The sequence below is a fragment of the Hydra vulgaris genome, chromosome 09 (genome assembly GCF_038396675.1).
Source record: "Hydra vulgaris chromosome 09, alternate assembly HydraT2T_AEP".
Taxonomy (NCBI): domain Eukaryota; kingdom Metazoa; phylum Cnidaria; class Hydrozoa; order Anthoathecata; family Hydridae; genus Hydra; species Hydra vulgaris.
The window spans coordinates 58,709,200-58,725,735 of record NC_088928.1 but is presented as its reverse complement, the minus strand read 5'-3'; the positions used below and the strand labels follow the sequence as shown (position 1 = coordinate 58,725,735).

Sequence of the window (16,536 nt, the reverse complement as noted above, 5' to 3'; positions counted from 1 at the left end):
TAGCGTTTAACTTATTAAAAAACTGATGAGTACTTATAAATCTTCTTTAAATAAATTGGACAAAATTTAACGACCACTTTCAAATCTTTAATTTGCATTTATTAAAAATAATAATCCATTATTTTTTTTAACTGTCTCCATTGCTTATTACGTTGGCTATAAAATAAAATGTCGAAACCTGAGTTTTGATATCAAATAAACATTTATTTTTTGAATTGCAATAAGGATATAAAAATATTGCGAAAATGCGTGCAAAGATCGAAGAAAAAGACAGATACGCGGTTTTTGTATTAAAAGAAGAAGGCTATAGCATCAGACAAATAGCAGAAAAGCTCGGAAGGTCTCACTCTTGCATTATTAACATAATTCAACGATACAAAGAGACCCGGTCAATTAATGATAGTCATAGGACTGGACGCAATAAAATTTCAAATGACCATGATGTTCGCTCGTTAGTGAGAATAATGAAAGAAAACAGACAAGCATCATCTACAGACTTGTCTACGAAATGGACACTGTCAAATGGTCTGAAAGCAAGCCCCAGAACTGTGCGAAGGGTCCTCCACAATTTAAATTATTTATGGCGTGTTGCTGCAAAAAAAACCACACTTAAATAAAAAACAAAAATTTGCCAGGAAAGAGTGGTGCAAACTACATAAAAATTGGTCAACAGATCAGTGGAGCCGTGTGGTCTTTAGTGATGAAATGAACGTTGAGGTAGACAACAGAAAAGGTCGCGTAATGTTGCGTAGACTTCCAAGCGAACAGTTCGATGAATCATGCATTTTGAAACGAACAAAACAAGGCAGTGGTTCAATAGGCATTTGGGCCTGTATGAGTGCCTGTGGAGTTAGCGTTTTTCATTTATTCAATGGTAGACTCAATAAAGAATTAAGTGCATGTTGTTAGCGATTGGTTCAATTCTAATAAAATTCAAGTGCTTCCATGGCCTGCCAATAGTCCAGACCTGAATCCAATAGAGAATTTATGGTCGTGGCTTGATCACAAGCTTGGTAAAGAACAACTTTACAATTTGGAAGATTTGAAATCTTCTATCTCTCATCATTTGAAAAATGTGCCTGATGAAGTAGTCAAAACTTTAATGAATTCAATGCCAGAACGAGTACAAGAGTGCTTGAAAACAAATGGAGGAACAACACGTTTCTAAATTATTTTTTTATTGCTTTTTGAAATATTTTTGAAACTGGTTTTAAAATTTTGTTCAATTTTTTTTTCCATTTATATTTTTTACTAGTCAGTTTTTTAATTTTTTAACATTTTGTAAAAAAATTATAAATTTTTTTATAATAAATGTAAAATAAAATAAAAATTCTTTCTAAAAATGTTTTTCTTTTTTTGATACCTTTTTCCAAAATAAAATTTTACTAAGGTTAAAAATAAGTTTTGAAAAAAAAAAGAGTGGTCTTTAATTTTTGGCCACCGCTGTATATATATATATATATATATATATATATATATATATATATATATATATATATATATATATATATATATATATATATAAATATATATATGGGACTTTTTACAAATTCACAAAAATGTATACATGTTTAACTCTTAAAGGCTGAGAAGACCATTACAGTCAAGGAGTCTCATTACAGCTCTCATAAAAAGCAGTTTGCTCCTCCAAACTGCTTTTTATGAGAGCTGTTTATTTATATAAAAATTGCTTATTAAATACAAAATTTGGTTTTATACTTGTTACAAGCATATGTTTGCAACATTAATGCTACAATAATATACACATAACAAGCGTCATTTATTGTAACATGAAAAATTCTTTAAACGTAACAAATTTTTTTGTTGCAAAAACCGTGCCTGTTATTAGTGTAGGCTTCCTGCCGAGGCCTGCATGGTGCTTTGTAACACCAATATATTGGGAAGTTTTAATATATTTTAAATAATTTTACAAGTTATATGTTTTATTTAGAAAATTTAACAAATAATTAAAGATGTTATGAGTGGAACAAGTTCACGATACACTGTTATTCCAAAACAGTGTTTAGATGTTTGGGTAGAGTCTATTGGCATTTCCAAGCTTAATGATGAGATTTGTGGGAACCTTGCTGAAGATACAACTTATAGAATTAGAGAGACTGTTCATGTAAGAATTTTTGATATCACTCTCTACAAATTGTCAATAAAAAAGGTGTCAATAAAAATAATTCAATAAAAAAGGTGTCAATAAAAAAATTGTCAATAAAAAATTTACAATAAAAAAGGTTTTTTTTGCTATGACAAAAAGTAAGAGCATGCTCTGTTATTTTATGTTATATATTGATGAGAGATTGTTGTTAAGTTTAATATTTTAAAAAATCTGGTTCTCATACCCTGTATCTAATACTTTAGGAATATTATTTTATTTCAGGATTTTTGAAGTTTATATTTTAAATATTTTTATATCATATATAATATTAAAAAATTCTTTGTATCATAGCAAGGCTTGAAATAAGTGTCTAACATTGGTGCCTCTCTGGCTTGTGCAAGTTCCTGTTCGATGAGGCCAACCAATTATTTGTCATTTTATCTAGCAAAATAGTTGTTGATAAGTTGCAGTATGAAATGTGTTTGACAGGTCAAAGTGACCCCAATATCTAGAACTTATTTTGATGTTTGTATGCCTATTCTATTATTTTGTTTTGTTGCATTTTTTTCTCATTATTGTCTTTATTGCTTCCTCAAGATCTTTAGTTTTTTTTTTTTTTTGCGATAGTAGAAAAAAAGAAGAGTCAAAAAATTTTTTTCCAATTATATTGAGTAAAGTTAACAAAAGATTAAACCTTTCACAATTGAAGATCTTTCTCAGGGTACTACATAACAGTGTACTACACAAGTATTTCTGTCTTGTTTATCGAAGATTTGTACACTACAAACAAGATCATGCGAAAAAGATAGGTTATATTTTTCTTTATTAATGACACTATAAAAGCCCTATTGAACGTCATTGAAACTTCTGTGATAAGTTTCCAACACTACTAAACAATATTGTGGGTAACAACAGCTCTTAAAACTGAAAGGATTTTAGTTATGCTCAAAAATGCTAATAACTGACTACTGAGTGGCAAAATCTTACCATATTAAGAGTTATTTCAGATTAGGATCATACTATTATCCATGCTCTGCAAGGTTTTATAATGAAAATATGGTTTGTTCAACAGTACCAAATAACCTAACTTTTTACTATGAGATAACCAATCTTTTATTTTTTTAATCTAACATCTCTAGAACCATTTGCTTAAATGCCACACGATTTAAAACCCAATTCAATAATTTTTGTTAGACATATTGCAACCCTTGATATGAATTTTCTTTGGGTAACACTATAATATTTTATATTTTTAATTATTTAATAAAAAATAATAACTTGTTATAAAATGGGTTTAGTATGTTTCTCCCTTGCAATTGTTTTATCAAACTATTTTTTATAATAACCTAATTTTGTAAACACTTTTGTATAAGCATTTTTTGAAAATAAAAGTGAGATTTTTAAACTTAATAATATAATAATGGTGCTGAAAGACTTTAGGTCTTGTCAGATTGATCTTGTCAGATCAGGTTATCCTGCTACTGGTAACATGTAACCCAGTACAATCTGATTCATATCCTGGCGCCTTGTAGGATATGCCTTTTTAGGCAAAGGCTAGGAGATGCCAACTCCGACTTAAAACACCCCCTGCCTTGGGGCTCTTGGTTGAGTAAAGGTTAGAGATGGTGTCTCGATAAAAATACTCATCTTGGACAGATGTTAAATGCACCCAGCTACTGTCTTGTAGAAGGCCTCCTAGGCAAAGACTTAAGGGGTAAACAGATTCTATCTGTTGACCAGCCTCGCACCGCTTCTTCATCTATTAGGCTGGCGCAGATGTATTTTTAATACATTGTTTCCAGTTTAGGATGTTGAATGCTGGATCTTCTTGACTCAATGCATGGGTTTGCTTGTGTCACTGTTTTTATGACTAGGCAACTCATTCTATTATCTCCTTATGAGGGTACAGCTCTAAAACTCAGTTTTATGGTTCTGAGGCCGGCTGGTAGTCAGGTTTCCCGAACTCTGTGGTAGCTCTCAGAGAGGCTGATTCCATCAACAGCTGAAAAATATCAAAGTATTAACAGTGCCATGTTGCGCATGGATGGTGTCCCTGTTTGTACTTTTGGTGTGCATTGCGGAGGCCACATTTGGAGCCCTTTGTTACGGCTTAGGGTTTATTAGTAGTAATGAGGCAATTGCTTGGGCTATTAAACGGTGTTCTGAGTACTATCTATGCTTTGAGTCAAGTTCTTCAAACTAATTTAAAAATGAATAAAGTACCAAAAACTATAAAACACAAAAAACCATCATCATCACCAAGTTCTCTAAACCTATCATTCACTAATATTCGTGGTCTTCGAAGTAACTTTTCTTCTGTTGAGTCTTATCTCTTGCAAAGTTCACCAGACCTACTTGCTCTTTGTGAGACTAATTTGAGTTTGGCTGTCTCATCTTGTGATCTTAGTGTTGATGGTTATCTTCCTCTGATTCGTAAAGACTCCAATAGTCACATGCTTGTCCTGGGCATTTACATTCATAAGAATTCACCTGTTTGTCGTGAAACTAGGTTTGAATCCACAGACTATTCTTTCATGTGCTTTTGTTTAGCACCACTTCACTCTATTGCCTTTCTCTTTGTTCTATATCGGTCTCCTTCATCTCAAGACTGCACACTTTTTGATGTTATTTCTGATCATATTGACCAAGCCCTCTCTCTTTATCCATCAGCTAATATAGTTGTTGTCAGTGACTTTAATGCTCACCACTCTGAATGGCTTGGCTCTAGTGTCAGTGACTCTGCAGGCTTTAAAGCCCACAACTTTTGCCTTTCTCAATCCCTAACTCAAATAGTCAACTTTCCAACTCGCTTTCCTGACAACCCTAATCATTTACCTTCTCTACTCGACTTATGTCTTGTTTCTGATCCTAGTCAGTGCTCAGTTTCTCCACATTCACCATTAGGTGCTTCTGATCACAGTTTGATCTCTTTAAAACTAATATCTCATTCTTCTTCATCACCTGAATACCCCTATTATCGAACCTCTTACAACTACAGTAAAGCTGACTGGGATTCTTTCCGTGATTTTCTTCGTGATGGCCCTTGGGTAGAAATCTTTCAACTTCCTGTCGACAAATGTGCTTCTTACATAACTTCGTGGAGTCAGGCTGGCATGGAATCTTTTATTCCCTCTCGACGATTCCAGGTCAAGCCTCACTCTCCTCCATGGTTTTCCTCACGCTGTGCTGCTGCGATTGCCAATCGAAACCGTTACTTCCATATTTATCAGCAAAACAATTCTCCAGAAAACAGGCGCCTGTTTATTACTGCTAGAAACCATTGTTAAAAGGTTTTGTCTAACGCCAAAGCCCGCTATTCTCAGGTCATGAAATCTCGCATTTTATCTCAAAAATTAGGCTCTCGTGACTTCTGGAGAATCTTTAATAGTATCAATAATAAGGGCAAATCTATAATTCCACCTCTCTTGTATGGTTCAGACTTTGCCACCTCACCTAAAGACAAAGCCGAACTGTTTGCTAAAAACTTTTCATCAATATCATCTCTTGATTCCACTAATTGCGTTCTACCTGATATTGCCAACAAACAGGTTGATCCATTGCTTTACATTCATATCACTCCAGCATCTGTATCTAAAGTGATATCCTGCCTAGACTCTTCTACAGCTTGTGGCTCAGACAACATACCTGTTATTGTCTTGCAGAAGTGTTCTCCGGAGCTGTCGTCTATACTCTCAAAACTATTCAACAAGTGCTTATCAGAGTCTTGTTTTCCAGCCTGCTGGAAAGCCGCATCTGTTATCCCTATCTTCAAAAATTCTGGGGAGCGATCTGATTCGTCTAACTACCGTCCCATAAGTCTTCTTCCTATCATAAGCAAGGTTTTTGAATCTTTAATTAACAAACACTTAATTTCTCATCTTGAATCTAATAACTTACTTTCTGACCATCAATATGGATTTCGATCTTCTTGTTCTTCAGCTGATTTGCTAACAGTAATAACTGACAGGTTTTATCGTGCATTAGATGAAGGTGGAGAGGTTAAGGCCGTCGCTCTTGACATTTCAAAAGCGTTTGATAAAGTTTGGCATGCTGGTCTTCTCCATAAGCTTTCTTCTTATGGTGTATCTGGCAACATCTTTAAGATCATTGAGTCCTTCCTTTCCAATCGTAGCATAAAAGTTGTCCTCGATGAACAACACTCTTCTTCTTATTCTGTAACTTCAGGGGTTCCTCAAGGTTCTATCCTTGGCCCTATACTCTTTTTAATTTACATTAACGATCTTCCAGATATTCTCACATCTAAGGTGGCATTGTTTGCTGATGATACTACCATTTATTCTTGTCATGATAAGAAACCAACACCCTCTGATTGCTTGGAGGGGGCATTTGAGCTTGAAAAGGATCTCACTTCTGCTACAGCATGGGGCTCACAGTGGCTGGTGAACTTTAATTCAGATAAAACTCAATTTTTTTCAGCCAATCGTTATCGCAATAATTTAGATCTTCCTATATTTATGAACGGTGATGTACTCGATGAGTCACCTACTCTTCATCTTCTAGGATTAACTCTTACTTCCAATCTTTCTTGGAAACCATATATCAAATCGGTTGCAAAATTAGCATCTACTAAGGTTGCATCTCTTTATTGAGCTCGCCACTTTCTTACTCTGGATTCTATTCTCTATCTCTATAAATCTCAAATCCGGCCTTGTATGGAATACTGTTGCCATATCTGGGGCGGATCTTCTAATGATGCCCTTTCTCTTTTAGACAAGGTGCAAAAAATGCATTGTAAACATAGTTGGACCTGCTCTTGCAGCCAACCTTCAACCATTATCACATCGTCGTAATGTTGCTTCTCTTTCTCTTTTCTACAAATACTATAATGGGCACATCAGTTCTTTGGAATTCGCTTCCTTCATCTTGTTTTCCTGATTCATATAATTTGCAATCTTTTAAATCGTCAGTCAATCGTTATCTTGCTCTACAATCTTCATCTTTTCTCTTACAGTAACTTCCAACTTTAATTAATGGCTGCTTGCAGCCTTGTTTGAAGCGAAGATGTTTAAAAAAAAAAAGTGAGAAAAGACTATCAATTTAAAAGGAAAGTTTTAATTAACTTATTTAATAAATTAATGACCTTGCATTTCTTTTTTCTTTTTCACTTTGAATAAAACATTTTTGATAAACTTAATTTGTTTGTACCTAGCTATTATTTTAAATATTTTTTGTTTTTGTTTTGATAACTTGTCAAACTTTAAAAATAATGATTACCATTAGGGGTCTTCCATAAGGCTAATATGCAGGTATGGGAGCGGGACTACATTTTGGTTACCCCAAAACATATAAATATATACAAGTAGGAGGGAAGAGGCATATTAAAGACAGCGAGTACATACAAGGTTTGAATATATATAACTTGTTCACTAGATCTCCTAATGTTTGATTTCATTTTTTTTTTTACAAAAAGGTTGAATTTTACAAGTTTAAAATGTCAATATTATGTTAAACAACAGAATAATATCAAATTAGCTAAAAGTTTTGTTGTTTTTAATGTTTTGATTGAGAAGACCTTAATCAAACAAGCCCTGAAGAAAAAAAGATAAATTTTTTTACAAAAGTTAAAAAATTGAATTTGAAATTTAAATTTCAATCAATTTTCATGTTGGGAAAGTGTTAGTTCTTTGTAAAATTTGTATAAATATGCTTCATAAGCATAAAGCTTGGACACCACATATGGTTTGTTGTTGGTCTTTTAAATGGAAAAAAGAAATCTCTTAGGTGCATTTCTGGAGTGGTAACCTTTGCCACATTTTTACCTTTGCTAAAAAGTTGAAAACAAGAGGGAGGGAGGATGGCCAATAGGAATAAAAAGTGATGTAATATTTTTTTGTATATACATTATTTACCAACATATTTATTAAAATAATAATTTTATTTAAAAACATAATATAAAAAAATAAAAAAATAAAAATCAATATAAATAGTAGAAATAAAAAATTAAAAAATAGCATAGAAAAGTATAATAAAATATTAGATCAACTCAAAAAATCTTTCAATATCTTTTCTTTATTTTGTTCGCATATTTAAATAGTTTTAAAATGTTTTAACTAAAAATTAAAAATGTTAAAACTGTTAAAACAAACCATTTGATTTAACATATAATGAAATTTTTTGTGTGTTTATTTTAGAAATAAACAGAAATAACTTTAAATCAAATTAAGTATAATTTTTGCTAAAAATGTTTTACCCAAAGCTACTTGTTTAAATTGCTCTGACATAATTTTTTGTTTTAGTGTGGGATCAGTTCCCCTAACAAGTTGTTATTACGAAATAATCACAAACTAGTTCAAGTGAATAATTAACTCAAAACAATGTAGAAATATTATGTATTGTTATAATGATTGTTGTTATATTTAAATATTATAATCAAATAATTGTGTAAATTCCGGTTTTTTGAAATATAAAATAATTTGTTTATTTCCTCATTATTTGAAACAGTAGTGATATGTCTATAACTTAATGAATAAAAATATGCTAAAGCTTGACTTTGTTTTTTTTTCCAATTATTTATTTGCAGTTTTGCAAATAAACTATTTTATATTTTTAAAAAGTCAGTGAGTAAAAAGGTGCAAGAATAAATTTTGTTATGCATCTTCACTTGTGTTAGTTTCAGCAGCGTAGCAACCTAGGGGCAATGCTGGGCAGTGCCCCGGGGCCCTCAAGCTCAGGGGGCCTTCAAATTCTTACTAGAAATCTCGGTCGAACTGAACTTTTGGAAATTTCTCCCATTTTCAAAATAAATATGACAGGTTGCAATTTGCAACCCCACTTTAATCTCGACAACTCAGTTGAGAGAACTTCAAAAGTTATGCCTAGGGAATTCCCCTAAATTATTTCTGTAGGTTGGCAGTGTTGTCAATTTGACGGATAGTGATATGTGTGCCATTCCCCAATGACTCTTGTAGCGTATCAATGTGTTTCTCTTTTTTAATAAGAAATTAGAGCGTCACTGTTTTTTGCCATCATAATGGATACGACACAGGACATATCGAAGGTAGATTAGCTAAGCATTGTTGTAAAGTATGCAGTAATAACCAGATCCGAAAATGGACAGCCAATTGATATAGAAGTAAAAGAAATGTTTCTAGGCTTTTATGCAGCTATCAAACATGGCGCTGTAGATTTAGTCAACCAAGTGACAACATTATTTATCTACAAAAATATTGATTTAAAAAAATGTGTGGGGCAAGGCTATGATAGAGCCAGTGTGATGAGTGGTTTGTATAATGGTGTACAAAAACATATTAAGGATATCCAGCCTAACGCAGAGTACATACATTGTGCCACTCATAATTTAAATTTAGTGATAAATGATGCCGTTAGAGGTTGTGTGGAAATACAGATTTTTTTCGCAACGTTGCAAGATTTGTATAACTTTTTCAGTAACAGCATCAAACGTTGGGATATACTGTCAAAATTCACTGGCGAATCGGACACCACTCTAATCCACTCTTATAAAAAAACTAAATCCGACTAGATGGTCCAGTAGTGTCAATACGATATCTACACTAAAACTTCATTATTTTGATATTATCAAAGCCTTATCAGAAATAGTTCTTAAGAGTCCTAATAAAGATGAGCGTAGTGAAGCAGAGAGTATTAAAACAAAAATGCTAAATTTCAAGTTTCTGTTGCTTTGCAAATTCATGCACAGTGTATTGAATGACATCAATTATGCATCCAAAACTTTACAAAAATGCGACATCAATTTGGGCGAGGCAAGTAAAGTTTAAGCAGAGACCAAAGCAAAGTTGCAAATTTATAGAAATGATTTCGAATTAATCAAGTGCAAAGCCAGTGAAACTGCAAGAAAATATGTTATTGATACCCATTTTCAAGAAAAAAGACAAAGAAAAGTTAAAAAATATTTTGATGAATTAGCTGCTGATCACCAATTTCCAAACTGTGAAAAAATGTTTAAAATTGAGATTTTCACTAATGTACTAGACTCAGCAATATCTCAATTAGATACACATTTTATTGGTATTAGTGCAGCCTGTCATATATTCAATTTTCCAACGCCAATGTTTTTATTACATATTGATGAAGCAACTTTATTACAAAAGTGTGGCGAATTCATAAAAACATATTCAGATTTAATAGGCCCTAGTTTTTCACTTCAATTTATTAATATTTACCATCTAGTTTTACCTCAACTAACTCAAGCATGGATTGTTCACCAATTATTTAAGGAAATAATGAGCAAATATGGAGTGCTAGAATGCAACCCAACAGAAGTATTTACAGCAATGTTATTATTCTTTACAATTCCTGTCACTTCTGCATCAGCTGAAAGGTCATTTAGCAAATTAAAAATAATAAAAAATTATTTAAGAAATAAGATGGGTCATACTCGACTCCGACATTTATTGCTAATAGCAATTGAAAACAAAACTGCATCAAGCCTAGACTTAAACAAAGTCATTGATACTTCTGTGAAAACTAAAGCTAGGAAAATATTTTAAATATAATTGTTATTTAGTCAGTTAGTAGGCCTAGCTTTTATATAATAACCCCTTGAATCTTCTCTATTTCGTTTTATTAGCCAAACCTACACCAAGTATTAATTGTAATTTATGTTGTTATTGTTTAATATTTTTATTACCTGCCCTGCAGTGCACAAAAAAGAGCTTAAGCAGCTTGGCATTTTTAAAGTATTTGTATATTTCATATTTTTATTTGATAAAACGTAATCAGTTTACATAGCAGTGGGGCCCACAACAGAATAAAAAGATGGAATAAAAATAAATAAAAAAAAGCTTAAACATGCAAAGTTTCTGGAAAAAAAAATTCCTTATTGAGCAATTTATAATTAAGTTTGTAGTAAAATTTAAAAACAATCTGATTAAACCTGTGCATTACATGTTTAAATATAAGCAATGATTTTATTTTTTATATAAACTTTTATAGTATATTTTTATTAGATAAATATTTTATTAAATAATTTTTGAAATATTTTATGCTTTTATTTAGTTATTCTTTTAAAAACTTCTCAAATGATGTAATTTTGTAAAGCTGTTTGTTTTACTAGTTAAAAAATGAAACTTTTGATTCAGGATATGCTAAAAAAATTATGAAAAAAATAATTAATGAATATTCTAATGTAAAAATAATAAAAATCAAACAAGTTATTTCAAGCAGCTATAACTGTTTCGTATTATTCTGTGTTAAGTTCAAAGATAAATAATTAGCATGTTAAAAAGCAGGCAAAATATGCATGTGTTACAAAAGAATTTAACATAATAGTCCGGGTTTTTAGTATTCTTTAGAAATTTGTGAACTTATAAAACAAGAACAGTTAGATAATAAAGACAAATTCTTTTTTGTATAATCACACATTTTGTTTAATTGATTGATAAACTAGTTTGTCATACTTTAAAGTTGTTTAAAGTAGTGCATATTTCCCTGTATACTTCTGTGTTAACTTCCTGTTGTCTTTTTTAAAAAGACGGCAGTTTATTTAATATGCTAAAAATCGAATATCTCATTTATAATCAACAGTGGTGTACACTGGATTTTTAGATGTTTGAGTTTAGACACTTACAGGAATTGTGCAAACTCCAAACTTTTGTATGTTTATGCTTATATCAAAAAATAATGTTTTGCAAAGAATTGGGGTGATTGGAGTTTGGGAACAAAAAAGCTCTAATTTTTGGGCCCACCCGGCCCTTAACGTGGGAGCAATGAGTTTATAAAATATTTTCTTTATTATTTTTATCTACATTTATATTCATCAACACATTTCAAATTTCATGCAATAAGGTCTTATTTTTCAAAAACTATGACCATATAAAGTTTTAACCCCCTCAATTTGAGGGGGCTGTAAACATTGCAGGGTCATAAAAACTGAACACTAAGAGATTATTGCATGAAACTTGAAATTTGTTGATGAATATGGGCTAATTTATTTAAAATGAGTATTTATAAATTATTTATAACTATATATATTCCTTTTGTATGATGAAAATAATACTATATGATTTCTTCATATTTTATTTTCGTTTTTATACTTGCGCTATATTTAACACATTTAAATATATTTTACAGCAATAAACCTGATACATAAAATAATACTGCATTTAATACCTTTCTATTGGTTCTATTCATAAAAATAGTAAAAAAGATTTCTTTTTTTTTATATTCAGATAATGCTTTTTTTTTATACACATCTATATTATATAAGAAGAATATATTTACTTATATTATATAAGAAGCAAATGTACCAGAATCTTAAAAAATCTATTTGTTCTAAGTCTCTTAGAAATTAAAAATTAGATTACCTCAAAATTTAACTTACATATCACATCATTATAACATACATTTTCTCCTAATTTCCGAAAAGATTATAAAACCAATTACGAGTTGATAAAAGAGTATGATAGTAAATTGAGCGGAAACAATTGTAATAATTAAAATTTATAATAATAATAGTAATTAAAATAATAATAGTAATTAATAATAATGGGTCATTCCATGCCAAGTGGTGCAAATTTTAATGAGGTCCCTCATGGACCATCTCAGATTTTATTGAAATTTTTTGATTTTGTACATATATATGTTAAAAGCATGTTTTGAAAATTTTAGATCAATATCTAATATGGTTCTTGAGAAAACGCTATTTAAGTAGTGGGCTATTTTGCATAAAATTTCACTCTACAAGAAAAAAGGGTTTTTTCATCATTTTTAACAGCCAATAACTTTTGAACAAGTTAGTTTTATACTTCAATTATTATAAGATAGCAAGTGTGCTGTGGATACTTTGAAAAAAGAAAAAAATATTATTTCTGGCATCTTAACTTTTTCCATAATGGCGGGCTAAAGTTGATTTTTTTGTTTTAAGAATAAGTTTTTTTGTGATTTTAAAGACCTTAATCTTAAAAACTAGTTACAAAGTTAATACAAATCAAATTGCCTACTGATCTGCATGTGGTGGATAAACATTTTTAAAAAAATCAGTTGATTAAAGAGCTGCATTCAAAAGTTATAGGTCTCCAAAATGAGTCAGATCGAGATTTTCGTAAAATTGATCTGTGATGCAAAGCATCTGTTACCTAAGATGGCACTTTTTTTTTTTTATAAAATTTTTTATACGCATCAATTAAAGACTGTTAATTAATAAAAACCAAAAAAATTAATGGGCGCTTATTTATAACCCCCAAAAGGTAGTCTCTAAAAGTCAGGTAAATTTTCCATAAAAAATTATTACTTTTTAAAAGTTTAGTTATTGTTTCATTTAATTCTATATTACTAGTATGTCAATCTAAAAAGTACTAATAAAACCAAATAAATTGTTGTATTTTAGAACTAATTAATAATAAGTAATATGCCTGAGCTTTCTACTTGCTGTATTAGTAAAGCATTAAATGAACAGTGCTATCTATCTAATAAAAGTAAACGCTACCAAGAACTGTCTAAACTAAACCAAGAGCTTATTTCTTTGAGAAGCAAAATAAATCCCATAGATTTTATTTGTAGCTATCACGAGAAAGTTTACTTGTCGAGGTATGAGAATGAACATCGCAGGTATTGTTGTAATCCGTTGAACAAGAACGCAAAAAATGTGAAAAGTAAGTTTCAATATTTAATATCTTAATTTAATAAAAATACCTTAATAACACTAAATAAATAAATAAAAAAATATTTAATAATTATTTCCGTTATTTTTTAGATTCTCTTAGAGTAATCAGTCTTTCATATGCCAAAGATTTTGGTTTAATACCTGGTCAAAAAATTTGCACTAGTTGCAGAAAAGTTCTGAATTGCAAACATAATACAAAAGAAAATGAACTCCAAGAAAAAGAAATTTATGTTGACAATCATGCATTAAAAGAAGATCTTAATTCAAGTATTGCAAGTTTTGGATGCTCACCTCTAAAACTTGTTTCAAAAAAAGATAGAGTTGCATATGGAAAGCGTAAAATTGATAGCGTAAGAGCTCATACACAAAAGGCTGTTGCCATGGTGCTAGGTTTAGAAATAGCTGCACTTTGTGGAATTGAATCACCCACAAAAAAATGTTTGAAAAAAACAAACACAGATTTAGACAATATTATGACTCAAATTAAGTCAAAATTTGAAAAAACATTGTCAAATTCTGAAAAAATCACACTTCTTACACTCACTCCAGACAGTTGGTCAATAGAGAAAACTCAGAAGTTTTTTTTTACTTCAAAAAGATCTGTAGTACAAGCCAGAAAATTAAGTAAAAAAAGTGGAATACTATCAAAACCTTCTCCAAAATTGGGTAGAAAACTAAGCGAAGATGTAATTACAGAGGTTGTTCATTTCTACGAATGCGATGAATATTCAAGGGTTTGTCCAGGAAAAAAAGAGTTTGTTTCAGTTAAAGTAGATAGTAAAAAGCAACATATCCAAAAGCGCCTTCTACTAGTCAATATGAAAGAGCTACATATTGAGTTTAAAAAGAAATATAATTATCTTAAAGTTGGATTTTCAAAATTTTGTGAGCTAAGGCCCAAGTGGTGCATTCCTGTGGGTGGTGCTTCTGGTCTGCATGCAGTTTGTGTTTGCCAGTACCATCAAAATGTAAAGCTCCTTGTACAGAAAATTCCTGGAATTTCTGATTACAAAATCTTACTAAAATTAATGGTTTGTAGCATTGAAAATAGAGATTGTATGCTGCATAGCTGCGATAAATGTCCTGCTAAAAAGGTTTTGTTAGACTACATTGACACTTTGTTTACAGAAAAAGAAATTAGTGAAGTTAACTTTTATCAATGGCAAAAATCAAATTACCAATGTACTTTAGTACCAGCAACTCTACCTTTAGATGAATTTATTGAAATGGTTTATGAACAGTTAGATAGTTTACGAGTGCATCATTTTATATCAAAAAGTCAAGCCACCTACTACCAACATTTGAAAACTAATTTAAAAGAAAATCAAGCTTTGGTTCTTCTTGACTTTGCAGAAAACTATAGTTTTCTAATACAGGATGCAGTGCAAGGTTTTCACTGGAATAACAGCCAAGCAACTGTGCACCCCTTTGTTTATAAAAGATGGAAAACTTGATAGTCAAAGTTATTGTGTTATATCAGATCATCTGAAACATGGAACAGATGCTGTTCATTGCTTTATCGGTAATGTTATTGATAAACTTAAACAATTACAAACATTTGAACACATTATCTATTTTAGTGATGGAGCTGCATCACAATATAAAAATTACAAAAATCTTATCAACTTATGCTACCATAAACACAATTTTGACATGACTGCAGAGTGGCACTTTTTTGCAACATCGCATGGTAAAAGCCCTTGTGATGGTGATGGTGGAACAGTGAAACGTCTTGTTGCACGAGCCAGTCTACAATCACTAAACGATCCTATTGACACCAAGCAAAATGTACAGCTGGTGTGTTCAACACAACAAAGGAATATCTTTTTTTTTTGTTGACAAAGTTTCAATAGAAACACATACTACAAACTTCAATTTGGAAGAGAGATATCGTTCTTGTTCGACAATACCTGGGACACGAAACCACCACAGTTTTATCCCAATGTCACTTACCTCAATAAAAATAAGAAGAGTCTCATTTGATATTATTTGCACTAATGTGGATTTTTGTACTTGTAGAATTTATATTAATAAAATTTCCAGTTACTCACCAGGAGAATATGTGGCCTGCGTTTACGATGCTCAATGGTATTTAGGAAATATTCTTAGTATTTCAGAAGAGCATCAAGATCTTAATATGAAATTCATGAAAAAGTCTTTATGTAACAAGTTTACGTGGCCATGCAGAGATGATCTTTGTTGGGTACCTCTAATGCATATTTTATGCAAAGTGCAATCTCTTATAGTCCAGTCAAACAGTGGAAGATTTTATAGTATTGACTTAAAAGAAATCAATGAGATTATTTTATTATTTGAGAAATTTAAGTTTTTGCAAATTTTATTATTTTTGTTTATTTTCTTAAAAACATTTTGTTTGTTTTTCATTAAAAAAATTATTGTATTATAAAGAGGGGAGGGGACAGAGGGGAGGGGACTTTATCTATTGGGATTTAAAAGTTCTTTATCTAAAGGGATTAAAAGGCTTTAAGCATTGATATTTTTTAATTGATATTTCATAATAAATAACATTATATAATTCAATGCATTTATTTATTATGTCAATTTCAGAATTTTATGGAAAATTTACCTGATATTTAGAGACTACCTTTTGGGGGTTATAAATAAGCGCCCATTAATTTTTTTGGTTTTTATTAATTAACAGTCTTTAATTGATGCGTATAAAAAATTTTATAAAAAAAAAAAAGTGCCATCTTAGGTAACAGATGCTTTGCATCACAGATCAATTTTACGAAAATCTCGATCTGACTCATTTTGGAGACCTATAACTTTTGAATGCAGCTCTTTAATCAACTGATTTTTTTAAAAA

The 16,536-nt window shown here is 30.8% G+C and overlaps 3 protein-coding genes across 3 annotated transcripts in view; all 3 read left to right on the top strand.

Moving 5' to 3' along the window:
* The first annotated feature begins 245 nt into the window (after window positions 1-245).
* LOC136085615 (uncharacterized) lies at window positions 246-617 on the top strand. The gene has a single exon (XM_065806939.1). The coding sequence runs from the start codon at window positions 246-248 to the stop codon at window positions 615-617; it is 372 nt and encodes a 123-aa protein (XP_065663011.1).
* Window positions 618-1,931: 1,314 nt separating this feature from the next.
* The window catches only part of LOC101237825 (TAF6-like RNA polymerase II p300/CBP-associated factor-associated factor 65 kDa subunit 6L), a 54,186-nt gene continuing 39,581 nt past the window's right edge, over window positions 1,932-16,536 (top strand). Inside the window, exon 1 of the mRNA XM_065806187.1 lies at window positions 1,932-2,125. Within this exon, the coding sequence (XP_065662259.1) occupies window positions 1,979-2,125 (147 nt within the window). The 5' untranslated portion in view covers window positions 1,932-1,978. The remainder of the gene's footprint in view (window positions 2,126-16,536) is intronic.
* Window positions 13,364-16,075, top strand: LOC136084892 (uncharacterized). The gene is made up of 2 exons (XM_065806186.1): window positions 13,364-13,698; window positions 13,800-16,075. The coding sequence occupies exons 1-2, from the start codon at window positions 13,455-13,457 to the stop codon at window positions 15,161-15,163; spliced, it is 1,608 nt and encodes a 535-aa protein (XP_065662258.1). The 5' UTR covers window positions 13,364-13,454; the 3' UTR covers window positions 15,164-16,075.

Coding starts and splice junctions, on each gene's coding strand:
- LOC136085615 (XM_065806939.1), top strand. CDS start 246: ATGCGTGCAAAGATCGAAGAAAAAGACAGATACGCGGTTTTTGTATTA.
- LOC136084892 (XM_065806186.1), top strand. CDS start 13,455: ATGCCTGAGCTTTCTACTTGCTGTATTAGTAAAGCATTAAATGAACAG. Junction 13,699..13,799: donor GAACGCAAAAAATGTGAAAA/GTAAGTTTCAAT, acceptor GTTATTTTTTAG/ATTCTCTTAGAGTAATCAGT.